Source organism: Aricia agestis, chromosome 13 (genome assembly GCF_905147365.1).
Source record: "Aricia agestis chromosome 13, ilAriAges1.1, whole genome shotgun sequence".
NCBI lineage: Eukaryota > Metazoa > Arthropoda > Insecta > Lepidoptera > Lycaenidae > Aricia > Aricia agestis.
The window spans coordinates 2048835-2073678 of NC_056418.1; the positions used below are offsets into that span (position 1 = coordinate 2048835).

The 24844-nt window shown below is 41.6% G+C and overlaps 2 protein-coding genes across 7 annotated transcripts in view; one reads left to right on the forward strand and one right to left on the reverse strand.

The window, feature by feature from the left end:
- Positions 1-7278, forward strand: part of LOC121732973 (double-stranded RNA-specific editase 1-like) — a 32542-nt gene extending 25264 nt beyond the window's left edge. For 5 of the 6 annotated variants that reach the window (XM_042123022.1, XM_042123023.1, XM_042123024.1 and 2 more), the window contains 7 exons: positions 1593-1705; positions 2424-2529; positions 3160-3258; positions 4072-4217; positions 4975-5106; positions 5766-5871; positions 6847-7278. In XM_042123022.1, the coding sequence (XP_041978956.1) occupies positions 1593-1705; positions 2424-2529; positions 3160-3258; positions 4072-4217; positions 4975-5106; positions 5766-5871; positions 6847-6935 (791 nt within the window). In that variant the 3' untranslated portion in view covers positions 6936-7278. The remainder of the gene's footprint in view (positions 1-1592; positions 1706-2423; positions 2530-3159; positions 3259-4071; positions 4218-4974; positions 5107-5765; positions 5872-6846) is intronic. The other variant, XM_042123026.1, reaches the window with a different exon arrangement.
- A 2214-nt stretch (positions 7279-9492) lies between these two features.
- Positions 9493-24227, reverse strand: LOC121732972 (kelch domain-containing protein 3-like). Its single transcript, XM_042123021.1, has 7 exons — positions 24166-24227; positions 14374-14535; positions 13149-13303; positions 12363-12558; positions 11791-11937; positions 11167-11331; positions 9493-10922 (listed from the first exon to the last, which is right to left on the reverse strand). Exons 2-7 carry the CDS (start codon positions 14528-14530, stop codon positions 10183-10185), a joined length of 1560 nt encoding a protein of 519 aa, XP_041978955.1. The 5' UTR covers positions 14531-14535; positions 24166-24227; the 3' UTR covers positions 9493-10182.
- Positions 24228-24844: the final 617 nt, after the last annotated feature.

Consider the following 24844-nt stretch of genomic DNA (forward strand, 5'->3'; position numbering starts at 1 on the left):
ATGCCTTTGTAATTTCCGTTCATTATTTTTTTATGTGCGGACCGTGAAGGTCATTTTATTTCTTAAAATGGACCCCGAGCGAAACTAATTGGTGACCCCTGGTCTAGAATGACGTTTTGTTGAACAAATGACATAACTTTTGGGGATTAAGAGGATTCCACACCGCCCTTTTTTCCATACAAACGTTGTCCCCTGTTTCCTCCCTGGATAATGCTAGTAGAGTTATAATTTTTTTCCTGAATATCTACGGCCACTAATACAATGTCTCTATGTTTTCTTTTTTTTCATAATTTAATTATTAAATAAGATATGAACGTTCAAAAACCCAAAAAAATGGCCAGATTTTCCGCTGTGTTCAAACGTCCAGAAAACAGATTTGGCTAGATTATACAAAAAAAGCAAAACATAGGAACACAGCTCAAGCCTTTTTTTAATCTTTAATGAAAAAAGTACTTAAATCGGTTAAGTTTTGGAGAAGGAATCAGGGGACAACGAATCGTTGATTTTCTGGATTTTCTGCAGTTGTCTCTATCGCGTTCTGCGGTATAGGCTTGAGGTAAGGGAGACAGCTATAGATATTACACGTACTTTTTTTTCATTTCTCTAGCCCCTGTTGTATCCTCTTAAGGTACAAGTTGGAAGCCGGCTACATGAAGTTGCAGCGGACGACGTGTCGTCGTGACACTATTACGGTTTCTATATATTTCTATGAATAAGTGTCACTAGCTTCGTGTCGCCAGCTGCGGACTGCGGAGGGTATTTCATAGAAATAAATACAAACCAGTAGTGTCGCTGCGACACGTCGTCTGCGGTACGTCGTCTGCGGTTGCTTCATGTCAACCGGCACCTTTAAGGTTGAGTCGAGTGGAGGAAATCTCGAGGGAACAAATAATAATATGGGCGTTGTAGAACTGACATGACATGTGCTGCCAGTTGCCACCTATTGCTGATCGCATATTTGTCAGCACCGTACGCGTCGAACGCACCGTATAGTACCCGAAATGGGGCGCGTACGGTGCGGACGAATGTGTGAGGTTTTAACATAATTTACAACGTTCGTCTCCAACGTTCATACGCGGGAGAGCCATGCTTCGGCACGAATGGACCGGCTCGATCGGAGAAATACCACGTTCTCACAGAAAACCGACGTGAAACAGCGCTTGCGCTGTGTTTCGCCGAGTGAGTGAGTTTACCGGAGGCCCAATCCCCTACCCTATTCCCTTCCATACCCTCCCCTATTAACATATTCCCTCTTAAAAGGCCGGCAACGCACTTGCAGCTCTTCTGATGCCGCGAGTGTCCATGGGCGACGGAAGTTGCTTTCCATCAGGTGACCCGTTTGCTCGTTTGCCCCCTTATTTCATAAAAAAAACAACGAATTTTAAAATGCGGCGCGTTCGGCGCGTGCTTGCTGATAATGTGCGATCACCTTATATAGCAGCACATGTCAAGTAAATTCTCAACTATGTGTTGTACAAGCGACACCAGTTGGCAGCACCGTCGTTGCGCAGGGATCATTCGAAATCTTGTTTAAATCTTGCGCTTTACTGGGAAGTCGAACTGCTAAACTATAGCTTCTGAACTTGTTGCAGTTCGCAAGATCTCGAACAAGGAGCGTCGTCGGCGGCAGAACGAGACGCTGCGGCGGCTGCTGTCGCCCAAGAACGCGCTCATGACGCTCAACGAGATATACAAGTGTGAGAATGTATGTATTTGTCGTTCAAATTTCGTTACATTAAGGGCCTGTTACACCACTTTCTGATAAAGTGCCGAATAGGCTATCCACCACTTAACTTGACAAATCAAGTATGGAGAATCTGTCAAAAACTTGTGAATAGCCCATTCGCCACTTTATCAGAAAGTGGTGAAACAGGGCCTAAGAGCCATGTCATTAAAAATATTTTTTGACTTGTACAATTTTATTTGTGAATTTAATTTTTGTCGTGTTTTATTTTGTAACTTTAGCTTTACACGACATGGACAAAACTAATCATTTGTATGTAACATAATAGCAGCATAAATAATGATCTTTGATGAATGTGTCTGTAGGCCTATTACGAAACCGTTTTGAGACTCAAATAATCGGACGAGAATGTCGCGTCCTGCTCTAACAACGTCACTTCACGTTTGTTAGAGTAGGATGCGGCATTCTCGTTCGATTGTTTGAGTCTCAAAACGGTTTCGTGGTACAAGCCCTGATTCGTAATGGCTCGCGTAAAACTGCTAACACTAATATCGCTACGTCTTTGTATCTTACTCATGTTAGGATTTATGCATGCGAATGTATTGCTATTGTGTAATACGTAATAGCAATACAATCGCATAATAGTGATCTAAACTCGCTATAAGTAACATATACAATTCCATATTACGACCCATGACTTTGCTTGTTACTCTGTCTCACCATGGTGACTATTCCACAGACCTTCTCCGTAGAGCCAGTGCCGGCGGTTGGACAGTTCTACAAGCCGAACGCCACTAACTTCTGTGCCTCGCTCAACCTCCAGCACAACACATACAAGGGATATGGTACGAATTTAAGTTTTCATTATTGTATGTTAAACTAATTTATTTTGTTTGATGTAACATGTTACCAGAAAATAGAAGTATTTTCGAGTCAATAAACTGCATAGGTATTCAATGTAAAATTTGTATGAAATTTTGTGATTCGCCTTGTCTCCATTAGTTAAAATTACCTTTACTATGTATTCACTATTCACGTTCATTCACGTTCAAAAACTATTTTTGAGATTTCCTATAGGTATTTTACGTAAAATATATATTCATAAACACAAAAATAATGTTATTAGCAACATGCACTTTATTATGGTGATGACTTGTTATAACCTAATGTTATATGTTGCACAGTCTAAAATAAGCTAAGAAATATTGGTTTCTCAGTACAATATTAAATGGAGGTGTTTAACAATACATTCTTGCCCTAAGTAATTAAGTACCATCAAAGAAATTGATTTATAGGCAGGAGATGGACCTGCGTCATTTGGTCGGATTAGTAAGTAGGTAAGTCGTCGACTGTCTGCTGGGTTTGTTAAAACGCGACCAAAATACAAATGTCCGCGATTTGCCTATAAAACTGCCTATCAACTTCTCTGATAGGTACTTATACTTAACTATAAGGAACATAATAATGTATCGCAGGCGAGACGAAGATGGCGGCGCGTCTGGCGGCGGCGGAGCAGGCGGTGCGCGACGTGCTGCTGCAGAAGATGAACGCGCAGGCTGATGGTGAGTCTAAAGGTAGGCATTCACGAGGCATCCATATGGTTCTCGCGCCATTGGCTCGATACTCGATGTCGCGCCGACCCAATTCATGGCATTCACGAACACGCCTGCGAGCCGTTTCATTTGATCATTTTGAGTGTAAGCGTCGGCGTGTTTTAAACGCCAACTAAAATCAAAATGGCGTCTTTGGCTCGCGAGTAACCGAGCGAGCCGTATGGCACGACGGCTCATACCGACCGAACCGTTAGTTTCTTGGCATTCACAAGCGCGCCGCGTCGTGAGTAGCGGCGTCAGTGCTACTGATTCACAATATAAATTCGTTAGATAATAGTTGCCGAAGGCAGACAAAAAGACACTGCGCCCGCCCTGGGCGAGCGCAGTGTCGCCCAGGGCGCTGGTAGTGCTTAAACCGGCACTGTTGCGAATTATAGTGTGCCGGTACCCACAAATAACACCACAATCCTGCATCGCGCTATCGAAGTTTCTGAGAACGACAAGATATATACAACGTCTGAAATGACGTCAGTCGGCTTCGGCCTGATCGAGCATACCACCTCGCTCGGTCGGAAGATCTTCCTTTTCGGCCGCCACGCATACCACCACATTATAGTATAGTATAGAACCACAAAAATGTGATATCTTTCTTATGTAACAATTTGTAATAGTTAAGTTTTACTCCTAAACTCTCCAATAGGACAGGCGTCGCCTATTTTGGGGGACCGTTATTTGTTAAAAATGTTTGTAAATTTTATTATGGTCAATAAATATTTGTAATTATATTGTATTTGTATTATTACATCTGAGTTTAAAGTTTAAACTTTTACATTGGTCCAGCCCCTGCGCCGGCCGCGGAGGGAGCTAGCGAGGAGGAGCTGCCGCTGCCGATGATCCAGCTGGCGTCGTTCGCGCTGCACAAGCTGTTCGCCGACTGGGAGTGCCAGGGCTTCCGCGTGCCGCAGCTTAAAGCGCCGCTGGTAAGTGCTTACTGTGCTACATTCACATAGGCGAATGTTAATACTTTTACATTATGTTAAATACTCATCAATTAAACGCGGGAAGAAGGAACTAAAGGTGATTGCACATTTGTCAGCACCGTACGCGCCAAACGCACCACATAGTAAAGGAAATGCGGCGTGTACGGCGCGGACGAATGTGCGAGGTTTCATATTATCATTTCATAAAACGAGTTCTAAAATGCGGCGCGTACGGCGCGAGCGTGCTGATAAGGCCGCGTTTCCACTGACGCGGAGCGGAGCGGAGAGGAGCTTAGCGGTGCGGAATTGACCAATCACCATGCTCGAAATCTTTGCTCCGCTTCGCTGTCATTCCGCTGGAATAGCACAATTAGTCAATTCGGGAACCGCTAAGCTCCTCTCCGCTCCGCTCCGCGTCAGTAGAAACGTGGCTAAATGTGCGATCACCTTATGACTAACTTTGTTCATTACCACAGATAATGATATAAGTTCAAATGGCACTAGTATCGAAACGTTCAACGGTAATAATGCCTTCTAGTGCTGCAATTGGAAAACACTGGTTATGAAAAAATTTTACATTTATGATAATGAAGCCTATCCTACCATAACAATGGTGCGCTTATGGCAGGTACTATAAGCGCATCATTGTTATGGTAGGATATGCAAGAACTATTATAATCTCCGTTACCCTTTTGACTTCTTGATTCTCGATTCTTGATCTATTGAAATTATTCATCTTCCTGACGTATAATTTCAGCTGCCGGCGTCTGATTCGATGTCGGAGTCGGGCAGCCTGCCGCCCGTGCCGCGCGTGCCCCGCCCCCCCAAGACGGCCGCGGACCTGCCCGCTAACGCCGCCAGCATGCACCCCTGCACGCTGCTCACACAGGTATACGAAACTTTATACTTTACTAGGGGTCCGCCCCGGCTCCGCCCGTGGTACTATTAGAGAAGTTAATTCCCAGGCAGATGGGGGACCTACGTAGTTTGGGCGCGTTACTTTAAACCCAGCTGACAGATCACAATTAACATTGAATTGACATGATCCCACCAAACGACGTTGGTCTGTCAACTGCTTTAGAATCAATTTCCTCAATGGTACTTATTTCATAAGTCATCATAACCACTGCACTCAGGGACAACTTTTAAAATCGGTCCAGTATTTCCTGATATTATCGCGTTTAAACTAACAAACTGAAAAAGCTGAAGAGCTTTATAATATTAGTGTTGATTAATATGAAAGACCTCTATGGCCGAGTTGGTTAAGGCGTGGACGCTCAAACCGGAGGCGAGTTTGAATCCCGCCAAGTGGATATGGACACAAACTTACCACTTACCAATGGTTCTGGATCATGAATGTGTGTTAAATATATTACATATTTTATTTATTTATTATGCTTACAACAATCCTTAAAGAAATTCATTGATCACGCAAAAACCGTTCCCGTATTTAGACGTGAAGAGGTGACAAACAGACAGACACACTTGCGCATTCAAGATATTAGTAAGTAATGATTACAATCAGTAACAACGTCAAACTACTTACAGATGCGTCCCGGTCTGACGTACCGCGAGTGCGCGGCCGCCACGCAGCCGCCCAACACCGAGTTCACCATGGAGGTGGAGGTCGACGGTCAGAGCTTCACTGGCACAGGTGACTACTCAATACTATATACCAGCGGGCAGTGGCGGTCCTAGAGGGTTGCGAACAGGGCAATCGCCCGGGACCACGCGCTTGTAGGGGCCTCGCAAGGTGTTTTTTGGAAAGGAAAAGACCTGCCATCCAGCGCCTCGCAAAGACCATCCGTCCGAGGTCTCTCGGGGAAGGCTGCCACTGCCGGCCGGCTTAGCGTGGCCACCATAGAAAGGTTTATTCTTACGGTAAAGTAGATCAAGTGATGGATAAACAAAGGAAATCTTTAAGTTTGTCCGCAAATATTGTCAGCGTGTCTATTCCTTCATATACCTATCGTGGCCGTGCTAAGCCTGCTGGGATGCTAAACCTTTTTGTATCAACGGGCCCTTTTCTGAAGAAGTCATAAACGTGCCATTCAATTATTTTTTTGTGATTCGGTGCGTATTCAAAATTTGCCTAATTTGGTGCTCACTATGCAGAGGTGGATCTATAACCTTCATTGTTGGTAAAATAATTTTGATACTAGTTTTGTGACCAGTAACATGCTCAAGATTTTATGTCAAGTTCCACATGCACTGGTGGCACGCGTGTTATTGGTTCGCCATCCCTGCTATATATTATGTATAGATGAAAAGAAAAGTAGTACTCAATCTTTTATACTTGTATGGGCCACAAACACGTTTTATTCTTGTTATTTTTTGATGTCGCAGGCCGCAACCAAAATAATGTAGAGGTAAAAATAACGTTCAGAAGTAGCAACTATAGCCGAAATAAAATATAGATACTACAATAATTAGACAGTAGAGTCTAAAACGATATCGCAATCTATATATATAAAAATGGATTTTCAATTGTGTTAGTAACGCTAGAGCTTGAAAACGGCTGAACGGATTGGGCTAATTTTAGTCTTAAAATATTCGTTCGGAAGGTTTTAAAGTGACATTAAGTTCACCGGGACAGCTAGTTAAATAATATTTGTGTAATAAATTCCAGCGACGAGCAAGCGCGACGCGCGCAAGGCGGCGGCGCGCGCGGCGTGCCAGGAGGTATTCGGCGTGCGCTTCACTGACGACGGGCAGTAGGCGCGAGTGTGGGAGTGATTGATGTAGTGTGTTGTAGGGTCTAGTGAACAATATACAGTTGAAGATGTAGCTGCGCGACGAAAACTAAAGGGCTTATTCCATCTTACTAAATTTAGTCGTCCTAACTGGGATTGGGATGGGAACACTAATTAGAAGCTTCTGATTCCACCAATCAGAAGCCACACTTCTTCCGATTTAGTACGCTAATTACTCTAATTATTAGGATCCTAACTTTCTAAATGCCATTTCACTTGACTAAATTTAGTTACTGAATCAATTTAGGTGGAATAAGCTCTTTATTTAATTGTAAATTACTGTTAGTGTAAGTACTCACATACGGTTTTGCTCGATTGAGCAATCATGTTTGACAACCTCTGTGGCTCAGTGGTGAGCGCGTCGGTAGCTCAACCCGGAGGTCGCGGGTTCGAATCCCGCCGACGGAACAAAGAGTTTTCAAAGTTCCCGGGTCTGGATGTGTATTAAATATGTGTATGATATAATAAAAATCTTAAATATATGTATAGTATAAAGGTATTAAATATATTTCCGTTGTCTGGTACCTGTAACACAAGTCCTTTAGGTACTTAGCACGGGGCCAGACTGACGTGGTGTGAAGCGTCCATAGATATAAAAAAATAAATATAAATGTAGAGTAAAAACCACGGCTCGGGCTTTCGTACACACATTCAGCATTGCTCGATAGTTTTACTCCTGTTCGAAAGAAATTAGCTACGAATAATAAAAACTAGTGTCAAAAAATTGTCAAGCCGGCTCGAAACCGTATGTGAGTACATTAGGCTGGTTTTAAACTTGTACCGAGCGCGAGGCCGTCAGCGCTGATGGTTCGAGATGTGAAGTATAAGTATGAAATAATTATTGTTGAAAGCGTTTTCGAACAACTAGTAGCGGTTTGTGCTGATATTTCTTACATTGGTGTCAGCGCTGACGATCAGCGAGCAGTCAGCGTGGGAACTAAAATAAGCCTTAGGGAGATCGCAGACGACAGACTTTTTGTGCGATCGAGTCTGCGGCGCCCATACAGTCGGCATGGCCGCGCCTCGCCGACTGTATCGGCGCCTCAGACTCCATCGCACAAAAAGTCTGTCGTCTGCGATCCCATAAGGATTGTGACTCTAACATATTTTGTAGTATAACACCAACATACTTTTAATGAATTCACAAGTAGTACTGTCCTATGACGTGAAAATGCTTAAATCGCAAGTATATTTACTCTAAACTTTGAACCAATATACCGTAACAGTTCGAGTTAAAAAAAACGTGCAAAGTTATATTTTGTACATGAGCACGAAAATATGTCTTTTTTTTTATTTACATTGGAGTAACACTTTACAAAATCAAATAAAATGGAATATTTTGTATGACAATGTCTAATAGTATGTTTATTATATTTTTACTATTATTGATGAAATGAAACTGTCAAAATATCGTCATCGGAAATTTATCAAATACTTGTACAGCTCCTATTTTTTGTAATAACTGCGAAAAAAATAATTAATCATAATTTTGTGTATAATAAGGTCTAAGTGTGTATGATAGATGGATGAATTTAATGTTCTTAGCGCCTTACGACTCTTATTATAAAGTGATCAAAAAGATCTATATTTGTAAGTCTAGACTCTAGAGTAATAAATACTTTAAGGAACGTACTGGTTTTATTTGTATCGTTTTTTGTCACATTTATGCGACGTAATCAAAAATAAAACTACAGTAAACATAATTCTACTTTTTTATTTTAACGTCGTCAAATAATATCTTAAAAGAGGTTAAGATACATAAGGTTTTTTAAATAAAAAATTAGTGAAGTCGCTTATATGCAATATATTGTGTTACTTTAAAATTATTATAATTAAAGAATTACGCATAGATTGCAAGCGAACTAGCGACGATAAATTAGGTTCGCTTAAAAATAATATCAATGAAAATACTTACAAAATATAACAATAATAATGACGAAAACAATGTCAAAACATAACGTCAATACTTAAAACGGAGGAATAACTTGTAAAACATGTATAAAACTACACTAAATTACATAAAACTTGGCACTTCACCCTCCAACAAAGTTATACAGAAGTCCAATTTTTGCAACTACTTGTTTCAAGTAAAATAAAATTTTGTTTGTATTTGAATAGGCTTTGAAATTCCTCGACGGATTTTGATTAGGTTGACACAGATATAAAGTAGACCACGGAAATTACAGGCGTCTTTTTATCATTGGAAAAGTTGTGATTCGGCGGAATGTTCTATAACAGACTGTCATAGGATATTATTATGAATAGTTACAAAATTTGTGCTTCGCATATCTTAACATTGTGAAAACAATAATACATACTTATTATGGCAAAGATTGGGAATAAGGATGCGTTTCCACTGAAGCGGAGCGGAGCTTAGCGGTGCCCGAATTGACCAATCGTGCTATTCCAGCGAAATGACAGCGAAGATTTCGAGCATGGTGATTGGTCAATTCGGCAACGCTAAGCTCCGCTCCGCTTCAGTGGAAACGCGGCCTAAATACTGGAATGTACCATCGAAGAAATTGATTCATAGGTAGTTGGCAGACCTACGTCGTTTGGTCGGATTAGTTAGTTATGATCTGTCGGATATGGGTTGGACATAATGCGACCAAATAACATAGGCGATAGGTCCAGCATCTGCATTTGAATCAAATTCTCTGATAGTATAATCAAAAAGAACATTTTTCTTTATACTATTTTAACACAAAGGAAGTGACGATACCAATTACCAAGGAAGGCTATTGCTCGTATTTCAGAGAAAATATTACCAACTTCTTTCTTCTTCTTTCGTCAAATCGAGCCGAGTTAGATCCTAATTTCTTCATAAATTGTTCAAATGTTTCTGAAATACGGTTTCGCTTAATAATTGTCAACTTTTACGCAAGGTCAGATAGTTTTAATTGTATAAAATGTGTTTTCTATACCTCATAGAAACGCTGAAGAGATTTATCGCGATAGTCGCAACTTGGAGGGAATCAATTTTTTAATTTTGAGCTCCAAAGGACGAATTAATATCTACAGAACACTAGTTCCGTTAATTTTGAACATAACAGTAACGCTACTGTTCCTCTTATTTCCACGACGGTCAGAAACATACCGTACTCCTACAGAACTACGTTAGTCGGTGGGGTCGCTCCGTGAGTGTACTGCACTGAAACACGGCACCGTGTCGGACGCTAGTCCTAGTCACTAGTGTTACTGGTGTCGGGCGGCTACAGCAGGCGGTAGGTCCACAGCGACAGCGGGCTCTGCAGCAGCGCCACGTGCGGCGGCTCCTTCCCGCCCACCAGCAGCAGGTGCAGCCTGCCCCCGCCCCCCGCCGCCCGCCCGCCGCGCAGCTCCCGCAGCTCGATGTCGCCGTTGCCCGAGTCCGGCGTCAGCGCCGCGCCCAGCCCCTCCACGTCGGGGCCCAGGTAGTGCGGGTTGCTGAAGCCGGACGCCGGCCGGAACACGCGCTCGGCGCTTGCGTAGTCCGACGTGTCCTCCTCGCCGGCCGCCGGCGTGAAGCGCACCGCGCGCGTCCGCCGCAGCTCCTCCTCCTCCTCCGAGTCCAGGTACACGAGACGCGCCGCCTCCGCCGGCGTCAGCACCGGCGTCGGCAGCGCGACGTCCGCGAAGTCCGGCACCGAGGTGCGGTCGCGCGCCACGTCGCAGCGCGTCGCGTCGATGGCGTGCGCCGACCGCGACTTGGCCAGCGCCGAGCGCTCGAGGCTCTCAGTGGAGTCGCGCTCGGGCGCCAGCACGCTGTATGCGCACCGCGTGCCGCGCCGCCGGAAGCTCGACAGCTTGGAGATCTCGCGCAGGAAGCCGGCGGGCGGCTCAGGGCGCGGCGGGCGGGCGGGCGCGGGCGCGGACTCCCCCCGCCCCCCTCCGCCCACCAGCAGGGCGCAGCCGTCCACGCGCGCCGACGGCCACTGCGGCGCGTACTCCATCTGCTCCCACGTCTCCGTCGCTGTGGGAACACAGAAGTTAGCTTATAGAAGTTAGATAGATGTCCTCATATTATATGAACCAAAGAGAATAATATGAACTTCAGCCATTTTATTATATAACTTTGATAAGCATGAACTACATTACTACATTGCTTATGGTACATAATTTTGACGTATCATATTTTTAAAAGTTGAATTAAAAAAGTGTGAACTTAAAAATATCAAAGTTACGTAGGTAATAAAGGGGCAGAACTGGAAGCTTACCGAAGTGGAAGCGCCACAGCTCGCGGCAGGGGCGGCCATCGCTCTCGCCGCCGAAGATGTAGAGGTGTGCGCCGGCGCGCAGCCCCGCGTGCCCGCACCGCGCGCTCGGCCACGCCCCGCGAGCGCCGCGCCCGCCAGGACGCACTTGCGTCCACACACGCGTTTCTGTAAAGCGATTTTTTTTATTAGCAGCCTCCAGTGTCCCACAGCTGGGCAAAGGCCTCCCGTCTTTCTTTCCAAAGTGCATGCTCCTGCCAATACCTCTTTATTCTTTGGTCTATTCTTTGGGTGGCTCACGACCCATTGGTCGATTCCCGCATTGGTACAACTGCTGCCTTAGGTACTCCCAACAGAATCAGATTCGAATCGAGAATCGTATCAGCTAGACCTCAAAGCTTTTACTACTTCCGGGCTCCGGCATACATACTAGCGCAAAATCGTGCTGCGGCTCAATTTGGAACTAATTCGATCTCAACGGCTTTTCCCACTCCTGACAGCTATACTAGCGCACGATCTTTCTGCGACTCAATTTGAAACTAATCAGACTCGTAAATCAAAATCGTATCAGTTTTGGGGGTAAGACCGCCGTTTAAGTAATTATGTTTACAAGTTTGTCGTCCTTACCAGTGTCATAGTGCCACAGATCAGCGGAGGCGCGCAAGTCGTGTTGTCCGCCGTGCACGTAGAGGCGCGCGCCGAGCAGCGCCGCAGCGTGGCGGTGGCGCGCCGGCCCCGCGTTCGCCGTGCGCACCAGCTGCCATGACTCCGACTCTGGAATTGGTTCGAATTTACCTTCAGATAAGAAATTCGTTTATCTCGCGGGAACCGTAATTTTTTTCGGGATATTAAGTATCCTATGTGCTTTTAATTTCTCAGTAATAATATACACTTTTCATGCACTTTTTCCACTTTTATTAATAAACAATTATGTTTTACACGACCGGTTTCGATAAAATCATCATCAGGTGTGATTTTAATTTCAGTAAAATCGGTTCAGCGCTTGAGCGTGAAAAGGTAACAGACAGATACACTACCGCATTTATAATATTATATTAGTATTGATTATGCTTAGATTTAACTGAATCCAGAACAGTGCAGTTACGACTTTGGTTGAAACGGCTGCCTATAAATAGTCGCCATAGGGGTACCTGATAACTTTATTCGAAAGCAATAGGTCTCAAGACAAAAATATGTACCGTAGTGAAACGCCCACAGCTCATTAGTGGAGCCGCGCAGATCCTTATAGCCGCCGTAGATGAGCAGGCAGTCGCGCAGCCCGTGCGCCGAGTGCCCGCGCCGCCCCTTGGGGCTCAGCCCAGCCCGCTCCTTTGCCCCCCGCCGCCCCCGAGCTGATAACGTCGTCTGGCCTGGTAGCTTGCGCCATTCCTCTGTCTGAAAGTGTAAAATGATTATGTTAGGTAAGGACTAAGGCTATTGTCTTGTTTACGTTTCCAAAGGCAAAGAGTACAAAAGTTTATGCGCGTTAAGGCTAGTGTGAATCATCAACGCATAGTCAAAGGACGCATTAGTTAATAGGTTCTTAGTCAGTAGTCACTCAACTATTGCAATAGGCCAGGGATGGCGAACCTTTTCGTATCAACGTGCCCTTTTCTGAAGAAGTCATAAACGTGCCATTCAATTATTATTTTTTATGGTGACTCGGTGCGTGTTTCATGCCTAATTTGGTGCTTAATATGGGGAGGTGGATCTAAGTATCTATAACCTTATTTGTTAGTAAAATAATTTCAATACTAGTTTTGTGACCAGTAGCGTGCTACAAATCTTATATCACGTGCCACTGGTGGCACGCGTGCCATTGGTTCGCTATCCCTGCCTATTGCAGGTGCCACTGGTGGCACGCGTGCCATGGTTCGCTATCCCTGCAATAGGCCTTTCAATCGGTGTGTCGCGTTGTAAGTCGAACGTCACGACGCGACGTCACTGTCTTATCAATAGACAATGATGTCCAGCAAGCATGGTACCTGCGTATCGTAGATCCAGAGTGGCGTCTCAGCGGATAGCGCGCCTGCCTCGCCGCCGAACACGTAGAGGCGGGTGCCGTGCGCTGTCGCGCTGTGCTCCTGCAGCGACGGTGGCGGTTCCCCCCGCGCGCCCAGCCGCTCCCAGATACCGCTCGCTGAAATGTACACAAAAATAACCGTGAAATACCTAACTTTTTTCAAAATCTTATTTTCCATATTTGACTATCAAAAAGATAATGATTATTATTCCTCAAAGTAGGAATACTTATTTGTTCGGAATCCACCTTCCCTAATAAGCATTTTTCAGCTTCAGGCCCAGTTGTCTCCACATGAGATAGATTGTGGCGCCCAACGTGGGGCAAGAAATCTTGTAATCGTAATCGTTACTCAAATTCAAAAGTCATGTGATAACTGATAAATAATTGTGGCGCCCAACATGGGGCAAGAAATCTTGTAATCGTAACTCAAATTCAAAAATCTTCCTATCGTATTAAATGGTGCTACATGTTATAAATTGTGGCGCCCAAAATGGGGCAAGAAATCTAGTAATTGTAACTCAAATTTAAAAGTCTCTCTCCCGAATCAATACGATCTTAAAGACGGATTTTTATCTACAACAAAGGCTTCACAAGCAACTTAATCACACGGCCTTGAAGACTAATCTACTAACCTACTGTCACAAGTAGATCTATAAGTTTGTTCTCAAGTCTAGCTCTCGTGTCACGTTTCAGCTAAACATCAGTTAGATTGAGTGGCGGCGGCAAAGTTAAGCAGCCCTCGACCTAATTAGCAGCGCGACACTGTCGCCAGTCTACACTACAACAACTCAGCAATGATCGTATCTTAAGTTTTTAAGCCTTGTAACGTTAGTTTAAAAATTAAACATAATACAGGGTGTTACAAAAATAAGTGATAATACTTTAGGCTGTGTACGTGTTCCTTGTAGAGAGTTCACTGTGAAAGTAGCAGCGCTGAAAGAACAAAAATTTTATTCACTCTTGTATGGGGAAACTCGTGACGCTCGGGCCCTTGCCCATACAAAAGTAAAAAAAAAAACGTCACACCCTAAAGTATTATCACTTATTTTTGTTACACACTGTATAAAAGGCGTGAAATTTAACACATTTCATTTTCTCCTCAAACTTGCAGAAACTTTTACTAAAATATATTTGGTCCTATACCCTCATTGCTTCCCACCCTACTCTCATCCTCATCTGCCTCTCACCTAGACTATACCGCCAGAAGTCCCGCAGCGGTACAGAGCCGCCCGCGCCTCGCCCGCCCAGTACGTACACGTGTTCGCCCAGCAGCGTCGCTGAGTGCTTGGCGCGCGCGCAAGGCGCCGCCCGACCCGCGCCGCCGCTCTCAACTACGGACCACATCTCATCTGGAATAGAGAAGATGGATTAAAGAAGTGTCACAGAAGAATTATAGAAGGTGAATTCAGTAAGCTTTTCACCATCGATCACATGACACATCTCATCTTAAATAGACAAATAGGACAATAAACTCTTGTAGAATGTAATAGAAGAGTTAAAGATTAATTAAATTAGTACCTATTTACATGTGTTTTGGGGTGAATAAACGGCATAGCAGGTCCTACAGCTGGAAAGCCGCGCTTTTCTGAATACTTACCAAGTGTTGTTTATTTCCTTAAACAACACTTGGTACCTATTGGGTATAGTTTGGTCTCCCAGGTACTAATAATAATTTAACACTAGCTATAAGCCAAGCTTTGTGAGGGCTCACGTCGCTTTTCTGCGGGGTAATAATCTTTAAGGCATTTTTTTTTATATTTTAATTAATAGTAACCAAACCTTGACTGACCGATGATAACACATCTAGTTACATACTAAATAATAATTACTATGTTAAAGCACAAATCAATAGGCGTACCTAATAGTTTTTCCGTAAAGTGTACCACAACAGTGCTTAGTTTGTGGGATATACTAGGGCTCGCTTCACTCGCCCTGAATGTTATATCTAACGTTGATTTTAAACACACAATGATGCCATTCAATCCATGAAAATGCGTCTTTGTGTGAGTTCCATTAGGTACTTACACAATATTCCATTATACAGACGGAAACCAGCCTCATTAGGTTGATGTAGGTTTTTATTTTTCCCATGAGTTTTATGCAGCTCAGCATTTTACATCTTCTAACGCGACAAAAAGAAAAACTATTTCCCCAATTCACATCATCATCGAACTACGATGAAAGGAATATTCCTTTCATCTCTTTCTTAAGATTATTTTTAAGATTGCGTGGGGTAGGGGATATCCCCAACCCCACACAATCTTAAGACGGTTCCCCTAGCTTCAGATGGCCCGATTAATAGAACATGAAATACGTCCCCTAGGGCTAGTTGCTGCCCCAACTCCATCGACAGGAGCGGGGCCTGACGCCGTTTATTAGGAAGCAAACATTGGTTACATCTAGTCAACATGTTCGACAATGGGGGCTGCTAAGTCTATTTGATTTATTGTTGGGATGATTTCCTGATCTTATGTAGCATTGCTGATAAAGTAGTAACTGCTACGGTCTTAGTTTTTGCAGTTATGCTCTGGCCATTTTGGTTATAAGCCATCAAACATTTTCTTTAAATACCGTCCAAATTCTAGCATAAACTTATTAAAAGGCTAGGTATAAAGTAAGCTAAATGGCTTGTTTATTGTCAACAGAGCAGAATGAAGTCGTCTTTAAAACGACGCCAGAAATAAAACCTGCATTAAACATAACCTCAATCCGGCTACACAAATATTTGTTTTTTGAGGTCAAGCCCTTAGGTTTAAAGCCGGATAATTAGTAGCTTCTCGCCAGAGGGCCGAGGGGTGAACCCTCACGTCACAACAGGGGACGCTCGCGACAGAATATAACCTCACTTATAAATGGAAGTTGTAAAGCTACGTAACGTAACATAATTTGATCGTTACTTGTATGCAGTAGGTATATAAAAGGACAGACATGATAAGCTGACATTTTAACGGAGAGGATAAGTTTAATTAGAATTAGCGTTGATAAAGCAAGTAAAATCTACTTACCTAATTCTACCAAAGTCTTGGTAGAATTAAGTAAATAGATTTTACTTTTTAACCGACTTCCAAAAAGGAGGAGGTTAGGTTAGGTTAGGTTAGGTTAGGTTAGCAGCATGTTCAGCTGTTTATATTTTTTTTTGTTCTACCAATGGACAAGTTTTTGCCATGAGGCTTTATTAGGACATAGGTACTGGTATCGAATATTTAATTTCGAGATTTATACTTAAATTAGGTATCTTGATAAAGTACATTTATAAATAAAATCTACATTGCACTAAGTAGCTCTCAAAGATAGGAATATAAAATTAAATTTTATAAAGTCTGGTATTCCGTTGAAATTCTATTTGCTTTCGTTGCGTTGTTGACCACGTAACGACGCTCTCGGCGCCGGGGGGTGTTGGAGGCGGGAGGTGGGAGGTGCTAGGACGTGCCGGGAGGTGCGGTGAGGTGGTTATCCTCTCGTCCCGCAGGAGGGTTTAATTGAGGAGGTTTGTGAGCACTTAGCGCGGGTTGATGTCATTATCTCCGATATGTGCAGGATGCAATAATTGGAGGCTTTTGTTTCTGTGCCATTAAAAATTCAATAATTTCTTTCGCGATATTTTATTAATAAGTTTAACAATGTTCAATATACCTGATTAACCCACTTTTTGTTGAACGTGCTATAGGTTGCATATTATTAGCTGCAGAGCTATGATCCGTGTATTGAATTCGTGTGATATTTAATTTTTACAAGTCCACTTTCTCTTCTCTACTCTCTCGCCAGTGTGTGTGTTAGTCGTGAATGTATGAAGGTATGAAATTTTGAGAAAAACAAAGCAAAATGCACCCCTGCTTGTACGATGGGGAACATGTAATGGCCGCGAATCCGCGAGAAAAAAGTAATTTTGTGCGTTGTAAAGGTGGCTATCCGATCTTCGCCGCAAGCGACCGTGACTGACAAAATTCAAATAAAATGCCAATTTATGACTTACAGTGGCTCCCAAAGTGATAATGCGCATATTTTTCGTAATTCTTCGGCAACGGTCGTATTTCTCGAGCGTCGGAAGACGTCGCTGCAAACGCTGTTTTAAACTTAACTTTAAGAAAAACAGCGTTACCATGGTAACGCCGCGATGGCTAACCGGTGAGCTTTTGCCACCGGCTATATGATATTTACTTCTATTTCCTTTGAACAAGGTGCAAAATGCAAGTTTCATAGATTCGGGTGTTATCGTGATTACGACAATTAGCGAAGATTTCCATGCGCATTATTAATTTGGGAGTACCTATATAACTGTACACCAGATTTCATTTTCTACCGACATTAATGGTCTAGCGACCTTGTAGCCTAGGTCATAAAGTAGGTAAGTATTTATTTTATTTTTTTGTCAGTTGTAGTTGCCTCGGCAAGATCGGAAAGTCACCTTAAGTGTTGCTATAAAAAGCGGCGAGTGAGCAAACAGCTATTGCAGTAAGCCTTCAGGCATTCAGCTCTATTACAACCCCTACTCCCCTTTCGTTACAAATGTGGATGTACTTTTGTTGGCTGAAAGCAGCCAGTACATGTAGGTAGATGGCTAAACCTAACGGCCGCACTCAGTGAATTTTAATGACTTGACTTAATGAAGAGTTTGACAGAAAAAGTGTCGGATCATGTAAAGGTAATCATCAAAATTCTCTGATTGCGGCCGTTGCAGAGATAGACTTTGAAAACATTTTATTGCTAAAATAAGATATGGCGCTAAAACATGTGCATAAATTCCTTTGTTTTGCTTTTGTGTGGCGTGCTTATTTTACATCTAATATATTCAATTTTTTGTACATTTGTTAATTTACGTTGCTCTTTTTTGGATTTTTGGATTGGTCATAGTTACCACGTTTATGCAAAATGTGTAAACGATCATGTAATGTGTATTGAAAATGATTTTTCAATACACATGTTGCGTAAACGTTATGTTCCGACCATAATTTGCGAGCAAAACACTTCATAAACAGAACAATAAATACAAACGAAACGGTTGCAAAAGTCTGCCGAAAATAGAGCATCCAACGTCAACACTAAATCACAAATCACAACAGGGGGAATCCCCTGTTTTGACAAAACTTCGCCCATAAACAAAAGCTGACAACCTGCGCCCATCCAGACAAACAGCGAGCTTTCACGAAAACTTTGCCTTCTATATAATATATGTGTAAAATTAAGGTTTCTTCTACTATTCATTAATCTATTAGGCTTCAAAATATATTGTAATGTAATTAAGGTAAGATTGACTCTTAGCAAACTGCTTTTAAATCAATCACACGACGAGAATCGCTAGTCAGCGCCGTCAAATCAAGCGAACGTTCACATGTACTTGTAAATACGTAGTACACGGTACAAGTATATTGTGTACTTTCGCTTACGCTTTGTAGTTTAAAGTCGTTGCGGTGACACATTGTCTACAGTCTACATGACTGTACGAATCTTATTATTTTAGCTACCAAAGAAACCATAACTGAAAAAACGTCCGCAGCTCCACACCAAAGGTCACTCACGAAACAATGATTTTATCCTTTTTTTTTTACGCGGGGACCACAAAGGTTTTTTTAACTCTAACGTACAAACCGAGGAATATTTAAACTGTGCCCGGAGTCCGGACACCCGCGTATACGGAGTACAGACACATGGGGTGGAGAAATTGGATTTACTAGCCCCTCCCCCCCCCCCTCCCTCTTCCCGCCCGCCCTTCCGCCCGCCCAAACGTCGACGCTGAATGAGAGCTTTTTGAGGTACGCGATGTTTTTTTAGTATAGTGTGTGAGAATACAAACTGTATTTTCAGTTATTTTTTAATTTATAGTAAAAAATGGGCCTTCTTGTATCAGTCTATGTTAAAGTAAATGTGTGCTATTTTTTTTGTTTGTTTGTTTAGTTTATTAAAAGACGACAAAATTACAAGTATAAGAAAATATTACTTAGTACTTTTTTTACTATGTTAATTATTATTATTATTTTATACATAAATACGCTCACCAAAAATATTGGCATGTGGCTCACATAATATATTATAATAATATATCATGCGCATCGCTGAATGTGTTGCTAAGCGCAAAACTCGAGAACGGTTGGACCGATTTCGCTAATTCTTTTTTTTAAATATTCCTTGAAGTACGAGGATGGTTCTTACGGAGAGAAAAATTCTAAAAAAAAAAAACAATTTAAATTTCCTGAAAAAGTCTAAAAACAACACTTTTCTATACTCCCATACAAAAGTTAAAGAATCGACTGTTAGGCGATACGAAGTTCGCCGGGTCAGCTAGTAATATTAGATATATAATGATGTTGCGAGTGACAGAAACAAACAGCGAGGCCAATGTAAGTACAAGATTTTTGCTGTCTAGCAACCGTACTATAGAAAGGTCATAGATGTAGAAATATATATTCGTTTAAATTAGTAATAAGGCCTACGTTTGGTACCTAAAAAGAGGTTGATTAGAACATAAACTTTGACATTTACTTATTTAGTTCTTCAACGGAACACTTAACACGCAACTCTGCGACGTGTTACTTTATTTAGTGTAGTAATTTACGATGAGTTATAAACACGTATCACTCATAATACTTTATGCAAAGGAAAATATACAGCATAGTGACTAGCTGCTGACTAGTGCTAGTCTAGTAGTGCTGCTACTTTTACAGTAAACTCTATATACTATATAGGATTTAATAATAAGCAAACCCTTAACCCTTATCATTTTGTTTTGTTGCGCTCTGTATTGTTATAAGTAATAAAATTAATAATATTATTGAAGAAGATTTCATCCATCAAGAAAATTAATATTGCATCTTCCCTAGACTTCGCCAAATTCGTTTTTAATGCAACAAAAACTCGAAATAACTTGAAAATTTGCCAGACTTTGTTAAAAATTGTTTATGAATAATTAAAATTAAAATTTAAATTAAAACTATTAACTTAAGTCATCGCTCATCGCAATCTTAGGAAGATTTTCAAAAGTTTTCAACTGATGTACAGAGACAAAAGAAAGAAATAGAGAAAAACATCTAGATATATTTTTATTCTTGGCTAAGTTTACCCCTAGTAGCCGTGCTGGAATTCAATACAGGGTGTAAGAAACTAAGTGATAATACGTCTTTAGAGTGTGTATGAGTCCCTTATAATTATAGAGTTTACTGTGAAAGTAGCAGCGTTGAAAAAGCGACTTTTTTCACTTTTGCATGGGAAAATTCATGACACTGCATTTCCTTCGTTTCTTCGCTTCCCGTACAAATCACAAAAAATTTTTGCTCTTTCAGAGCTGCACTTTCACAATGAAGTCTGTACTCTGTATAAGTGACACATTTGACAAGCCTGTCTTTTGTTAATCTGGTACTTAGTTATAAGCTACCCCGAAAGACTAAGGGCCTGTTTCACTTCTTCCTGATAAGGCTCGACCTCTCGATACAAATACTTGACTCATATACGTGGGAGAGCCATGCTTCGGCACGAATAGGTCGGCTCGACCGGATAAATACCACGTTCTCACAGAAAACCGGCGTGAAACAGCGCTTGCGCTGTGTTTCGCCGAGTGAGTGAGTTTACCGGAGGCCCAATCCCCTACCCTATTCCCTTTCCTACCCTCCCCTATTCCCTTCCCTTCTCTACCCTCCCCTATTACCCTATTCCCTCTTAAAATGCCGGCAACGCACATGCAGCTCTTCTGATGCTGCGAGTGTCCATGGGCGACGGAAGTTGCTTTCCATCAGGTGACCCGTTTGCTCGTTTGCCCCCTTATTTCATAAAAAAAAGGCTATCCACCAACTTAACCAACTTAACTTGACAGATCAAGTATGGAGAATCTGGCAAAAAAATTGTGAATAGCCTATTAGGCACTTTATCAGAAAGTGGTGAAATAGGCCCTAAGATGAGTTTATGATGTGAGTACTTTTCAAAATATCAAAGGATTCGAATCCCTGACCCTCGCACATTCTGCATATCGATCACTGAATCGCAGCGGTCGTTAACATTCACTGTCGTGTAAGATATGAAAATATACAGGGGTAACATCGCCGCACAAGCTATTTCGAACTCTATCTTGTACAGCATAGGGTAGATATTCCAGTAGGGGAAGAACAGGGGTGGTCGACCCTCGTATTATGCAAGACGTCACTACGTTTGTGTTACGGTTAATGAACCGTAGTCACGTTAATTTTATAACAGTGACAGAACTATAGGAAGTAGGTTAATCCATGCAAATTAAATAAGAAACAAAGAAAATGTTGTTGTTGTTGAAAATTAAGGGAAGAGTTTGAGGAAATAGAAACATCAACGGCTATAACGGTAGAAAGAGAAAGAAAGAGTAAAGCGGAGATGAGAGAAACCTATAAATCTTGTAAAGTTTTTGGGAATAAGGAAAATGTTTGGGAGAAATTGATGGCTGATCTGACGATAACTGATGACCGAAGTCAAGTCGTTAAGGCTCGAAAATGGTTTTCAATCTTCAGCTTTATCTTATCTAGATACCTACTTATACAGGGTGTAACAAAAATAAGTGATAATACTTTAGGGTGTGTACGTGTTCCTTGTAGAGAGTTCACTGTGAAAGTAGCAGCGCTGAAAGACCAAAAATTTTTTTCACTTTTGTATGGGGAAACTCGTGACGCTCGGGCCCTTGCCCATACAAAAGTGAAACATTTTTTTCGTCTTTCATAGCTGTTACTTTCACAGTGAACTCTCTACAAGGAACATGTACACACCCTTAAGTATTATCACTTATTTTTGTTACACACTGTATAAGTGTATGTTTGCCACGACTTACGTTTAAACTTAAACGGATTTTGATAGGTAAGTATAGATAGAGGTTTTATTAAGTCCCATAAATTAGAACAGTTTTATCACGAGAGTATCTAGAGTTGACGAGTTAAGAGACGAGACTAGACGAGTTTCTCTAAAAATTGTGGGTCAAAATGTAAGAAAAATAAACACTCAAGTTACATTATCTACTAACAGAAGTATAATATCACTAATATTAAACAAGTTGGAGACAGGAAAATCTAAATTGACTTTCTTTCCAACTTGTTTGGGTAAATTCCCGCTTTGTCAATAAGTGTCTGCATGAAAGAGATCTGTTTCAGGTTTGCCAATAATTGGATTGTGCTCTATCGAGACAAGAGACAATCAAGTGCTACTCACACGGATGTGTGTATGTACTATACAGTTATGTGTTACCACATCGTATCTCACAAAGACAACAACACACGGGCAACAATTGCGGCAATAATTGCCCGGCGACACGAATGGACCGATCTGGAGCAATCAGTGGAGCAATATGGAGCAATTTCAATAAATTGCCGCAATTGCTTCGGCGATATTGCTCCAGATATTTCATATCGCTCATTGTCGCCGATACGAATTGACCAATATCCGATGGGCTCGTGTATGACAGTATTTCCTAGTAACTAGTTGATGAAAAATTGCTTGATGTAGCCGTGACGTCAAAGTTGACGAGAATTGACTGGAGTGGAGCAATTTTAGTTGCCCGTATAAGCGTACCTTTAGATATCAACAATATTTTAAGTGCTTTCATGTTTAAGGGCTCAAACAACCCGTCAATCATACCACCCTTGGGGTAAAGTTTTGGTAATCGCCACGTCGGGACTCGGGCCCTTCCGCCCTTCGCTGTACTAAATATAACCGCCCTTTGTGGGCCCAATATTATTTGTAAACTGTCAATAAGTAGTAAACAATCGCTCATTCATTAACTTCTGTGAATCTTGGCTGTAGTTTATTCGTTAGAAGTTAGAAAGAATAAGGAGTATAGGATAATTAGTCGTATTTCGTAATTTTGGATAATAATTATAAGAGTAAGAAAAACTAGAAGTTTCCTCAATATTGATCACTCAATGTAGTATCTTAAAAATCTGTTTATACCTAACAGCTAACTCCTAAGCATAGACTTAATATATCTCCTAAGTATTACGCTACAAGCCCAGAAACTTTCTTACTACTTATCTGAATGCGTCGTTACGCAGTTTATTGAATAAAACAATCTAACCTAAAAAAGATTACGATTACTATCACAAACAAACTCTATGTATAATATAAAATCTATCTATAATATAAATGTATGTATAATCACAGAGTAATAAAATTTAATATAACTAGCTGTCCCGGTCATCAGTTTAAAGTGACACGAAGTTCACCGGGACCAAATCCCGGTGAACTTCGTGTCACTTTAAAACCTTCCCTGGACTTCTACGAAAATTTAAGACTAAGCCCAATCCGTTCAGCCGTTTTCGAGATTTAGCGCGACTAACACATTTGAAAATCCATTTTTATATATAAGATATAAAGTCATTGGAAGAATATTTACTTCGCTTGCGCTGTGTTTCGCCGAGTGAGTGAGTTTACCGGAGGCCCAATCCCATACCCTATTCCCTTCCCTATCCTCCCTTATTCCCTTCCCTTTCCATCCCTACCTTCCCTTATTACCCTATTCCCTCTTAAAAGGCCGGCAACGCACCTGCAGCTCTTCTGATACTGCGAGTGTCCATGGGCGACGGAAATTGCTTTCCATCAGGTGACCCGTTTGCTCGTTTGCCCCCTTATTTCATAAAAAAAAAATGAAGCTTAGGTTAAATACGCTTTTCTATCTCAAAACTCGCTTCATCTTAACAAGTGCACATAAATATTATTATTTCTAGATGTAAACACATGCATAACAATAAGACCTTAACTTAGCATATTCATCTCTGTGTTTACGTAGCTACTGTCTATTATCTGATATTCTCTCGCTAGAAATTCACTCGAATGTTTTAATCTAAGTTAATTCTAATTATTAACAGGATTTCTACTATAACATAGTATAAATACAATACGGATCATACGCAGTTATGATCAGTTATCTTGCTTGAGATTCACTCAAATTAATTAATCTAAATAAATTTTACTTATTTACCGGATTTGTTCTATTATATAATGTAATTTACTAAGTATATTACAAGCAGTATTACATAACTCACCGGTGTCCCAGCATCCCGACACAACAATCCGAAGTACGCGGGGGCACGTGCGTGCGTTGCGGCGTCCGGGCCGCACTGCCCGCCGGGCGGGGGTGTTACCAACCCTAAGAAATTATCACCCCTAAATCCAAGATAACGCGACGCTGTTATATACTTTGGGAGGCCTTTGCCCAGCAGTGGGACAGTATAGGCTAATCCATACTTAATATTATTAATGTGAAATTGTCTGTCTGTCTGTTACCTCTTCACAGTCAAACTACTGAACCGATTTTCCTGAAATTTGATATGGAGATACTTTGAGTCCCGGGAAAGGACATGGGATACTTTTTATCCCGGAAAAATGTACGGTTCCCGCGCGATAAACGAGTTTTGGCGCAACGGAGTTGCGGGCGCCGTCTGATTAGTAAAAAATATACCTATTCACTAGCGATCAACAATAATTAAATGTTTATTTTAGTAGCTATGAATAAAAAAATATTAATTTGACGAAAACTCGTTAGTTTTTGTCAAAGAAAAAATTCTATTGACATAGTTTAAACACTCTTAATTTTTACTTGTTTATAGAAGCTTACTTTTCAGGGCATCTTACCATACATAACTTTTGTTTAAATCATAAACAAACATTATGTGACATCATTAAAGCCCTATTAGACGCCCCTACAAAATCCCCATCCCATCT

Coding starts and splice junctions, on each gene's coding strand:
- LOC121732972 (XM_042123021.1), bottom strand. CDS start 14,530: ATGTGGTCCGTAGTTGAGAGCGGCGGCGCGGGTCGGGCGGCGCCTTGC. Junction 11,332..11,790: donor TCTGTGGCACTATGACACTG/GTAAGGACGACA, acceptor ATCGCTTTACAG/AAACGCGTGTGTGGACGCAA. Junction 10,923..11,166: donor GCTGTGGCGCTTCCACTTCG/GTAAGCTTCCAG, acceptor GTGTTCCCACAG/CGACGGAGACGTGGGAGCAG.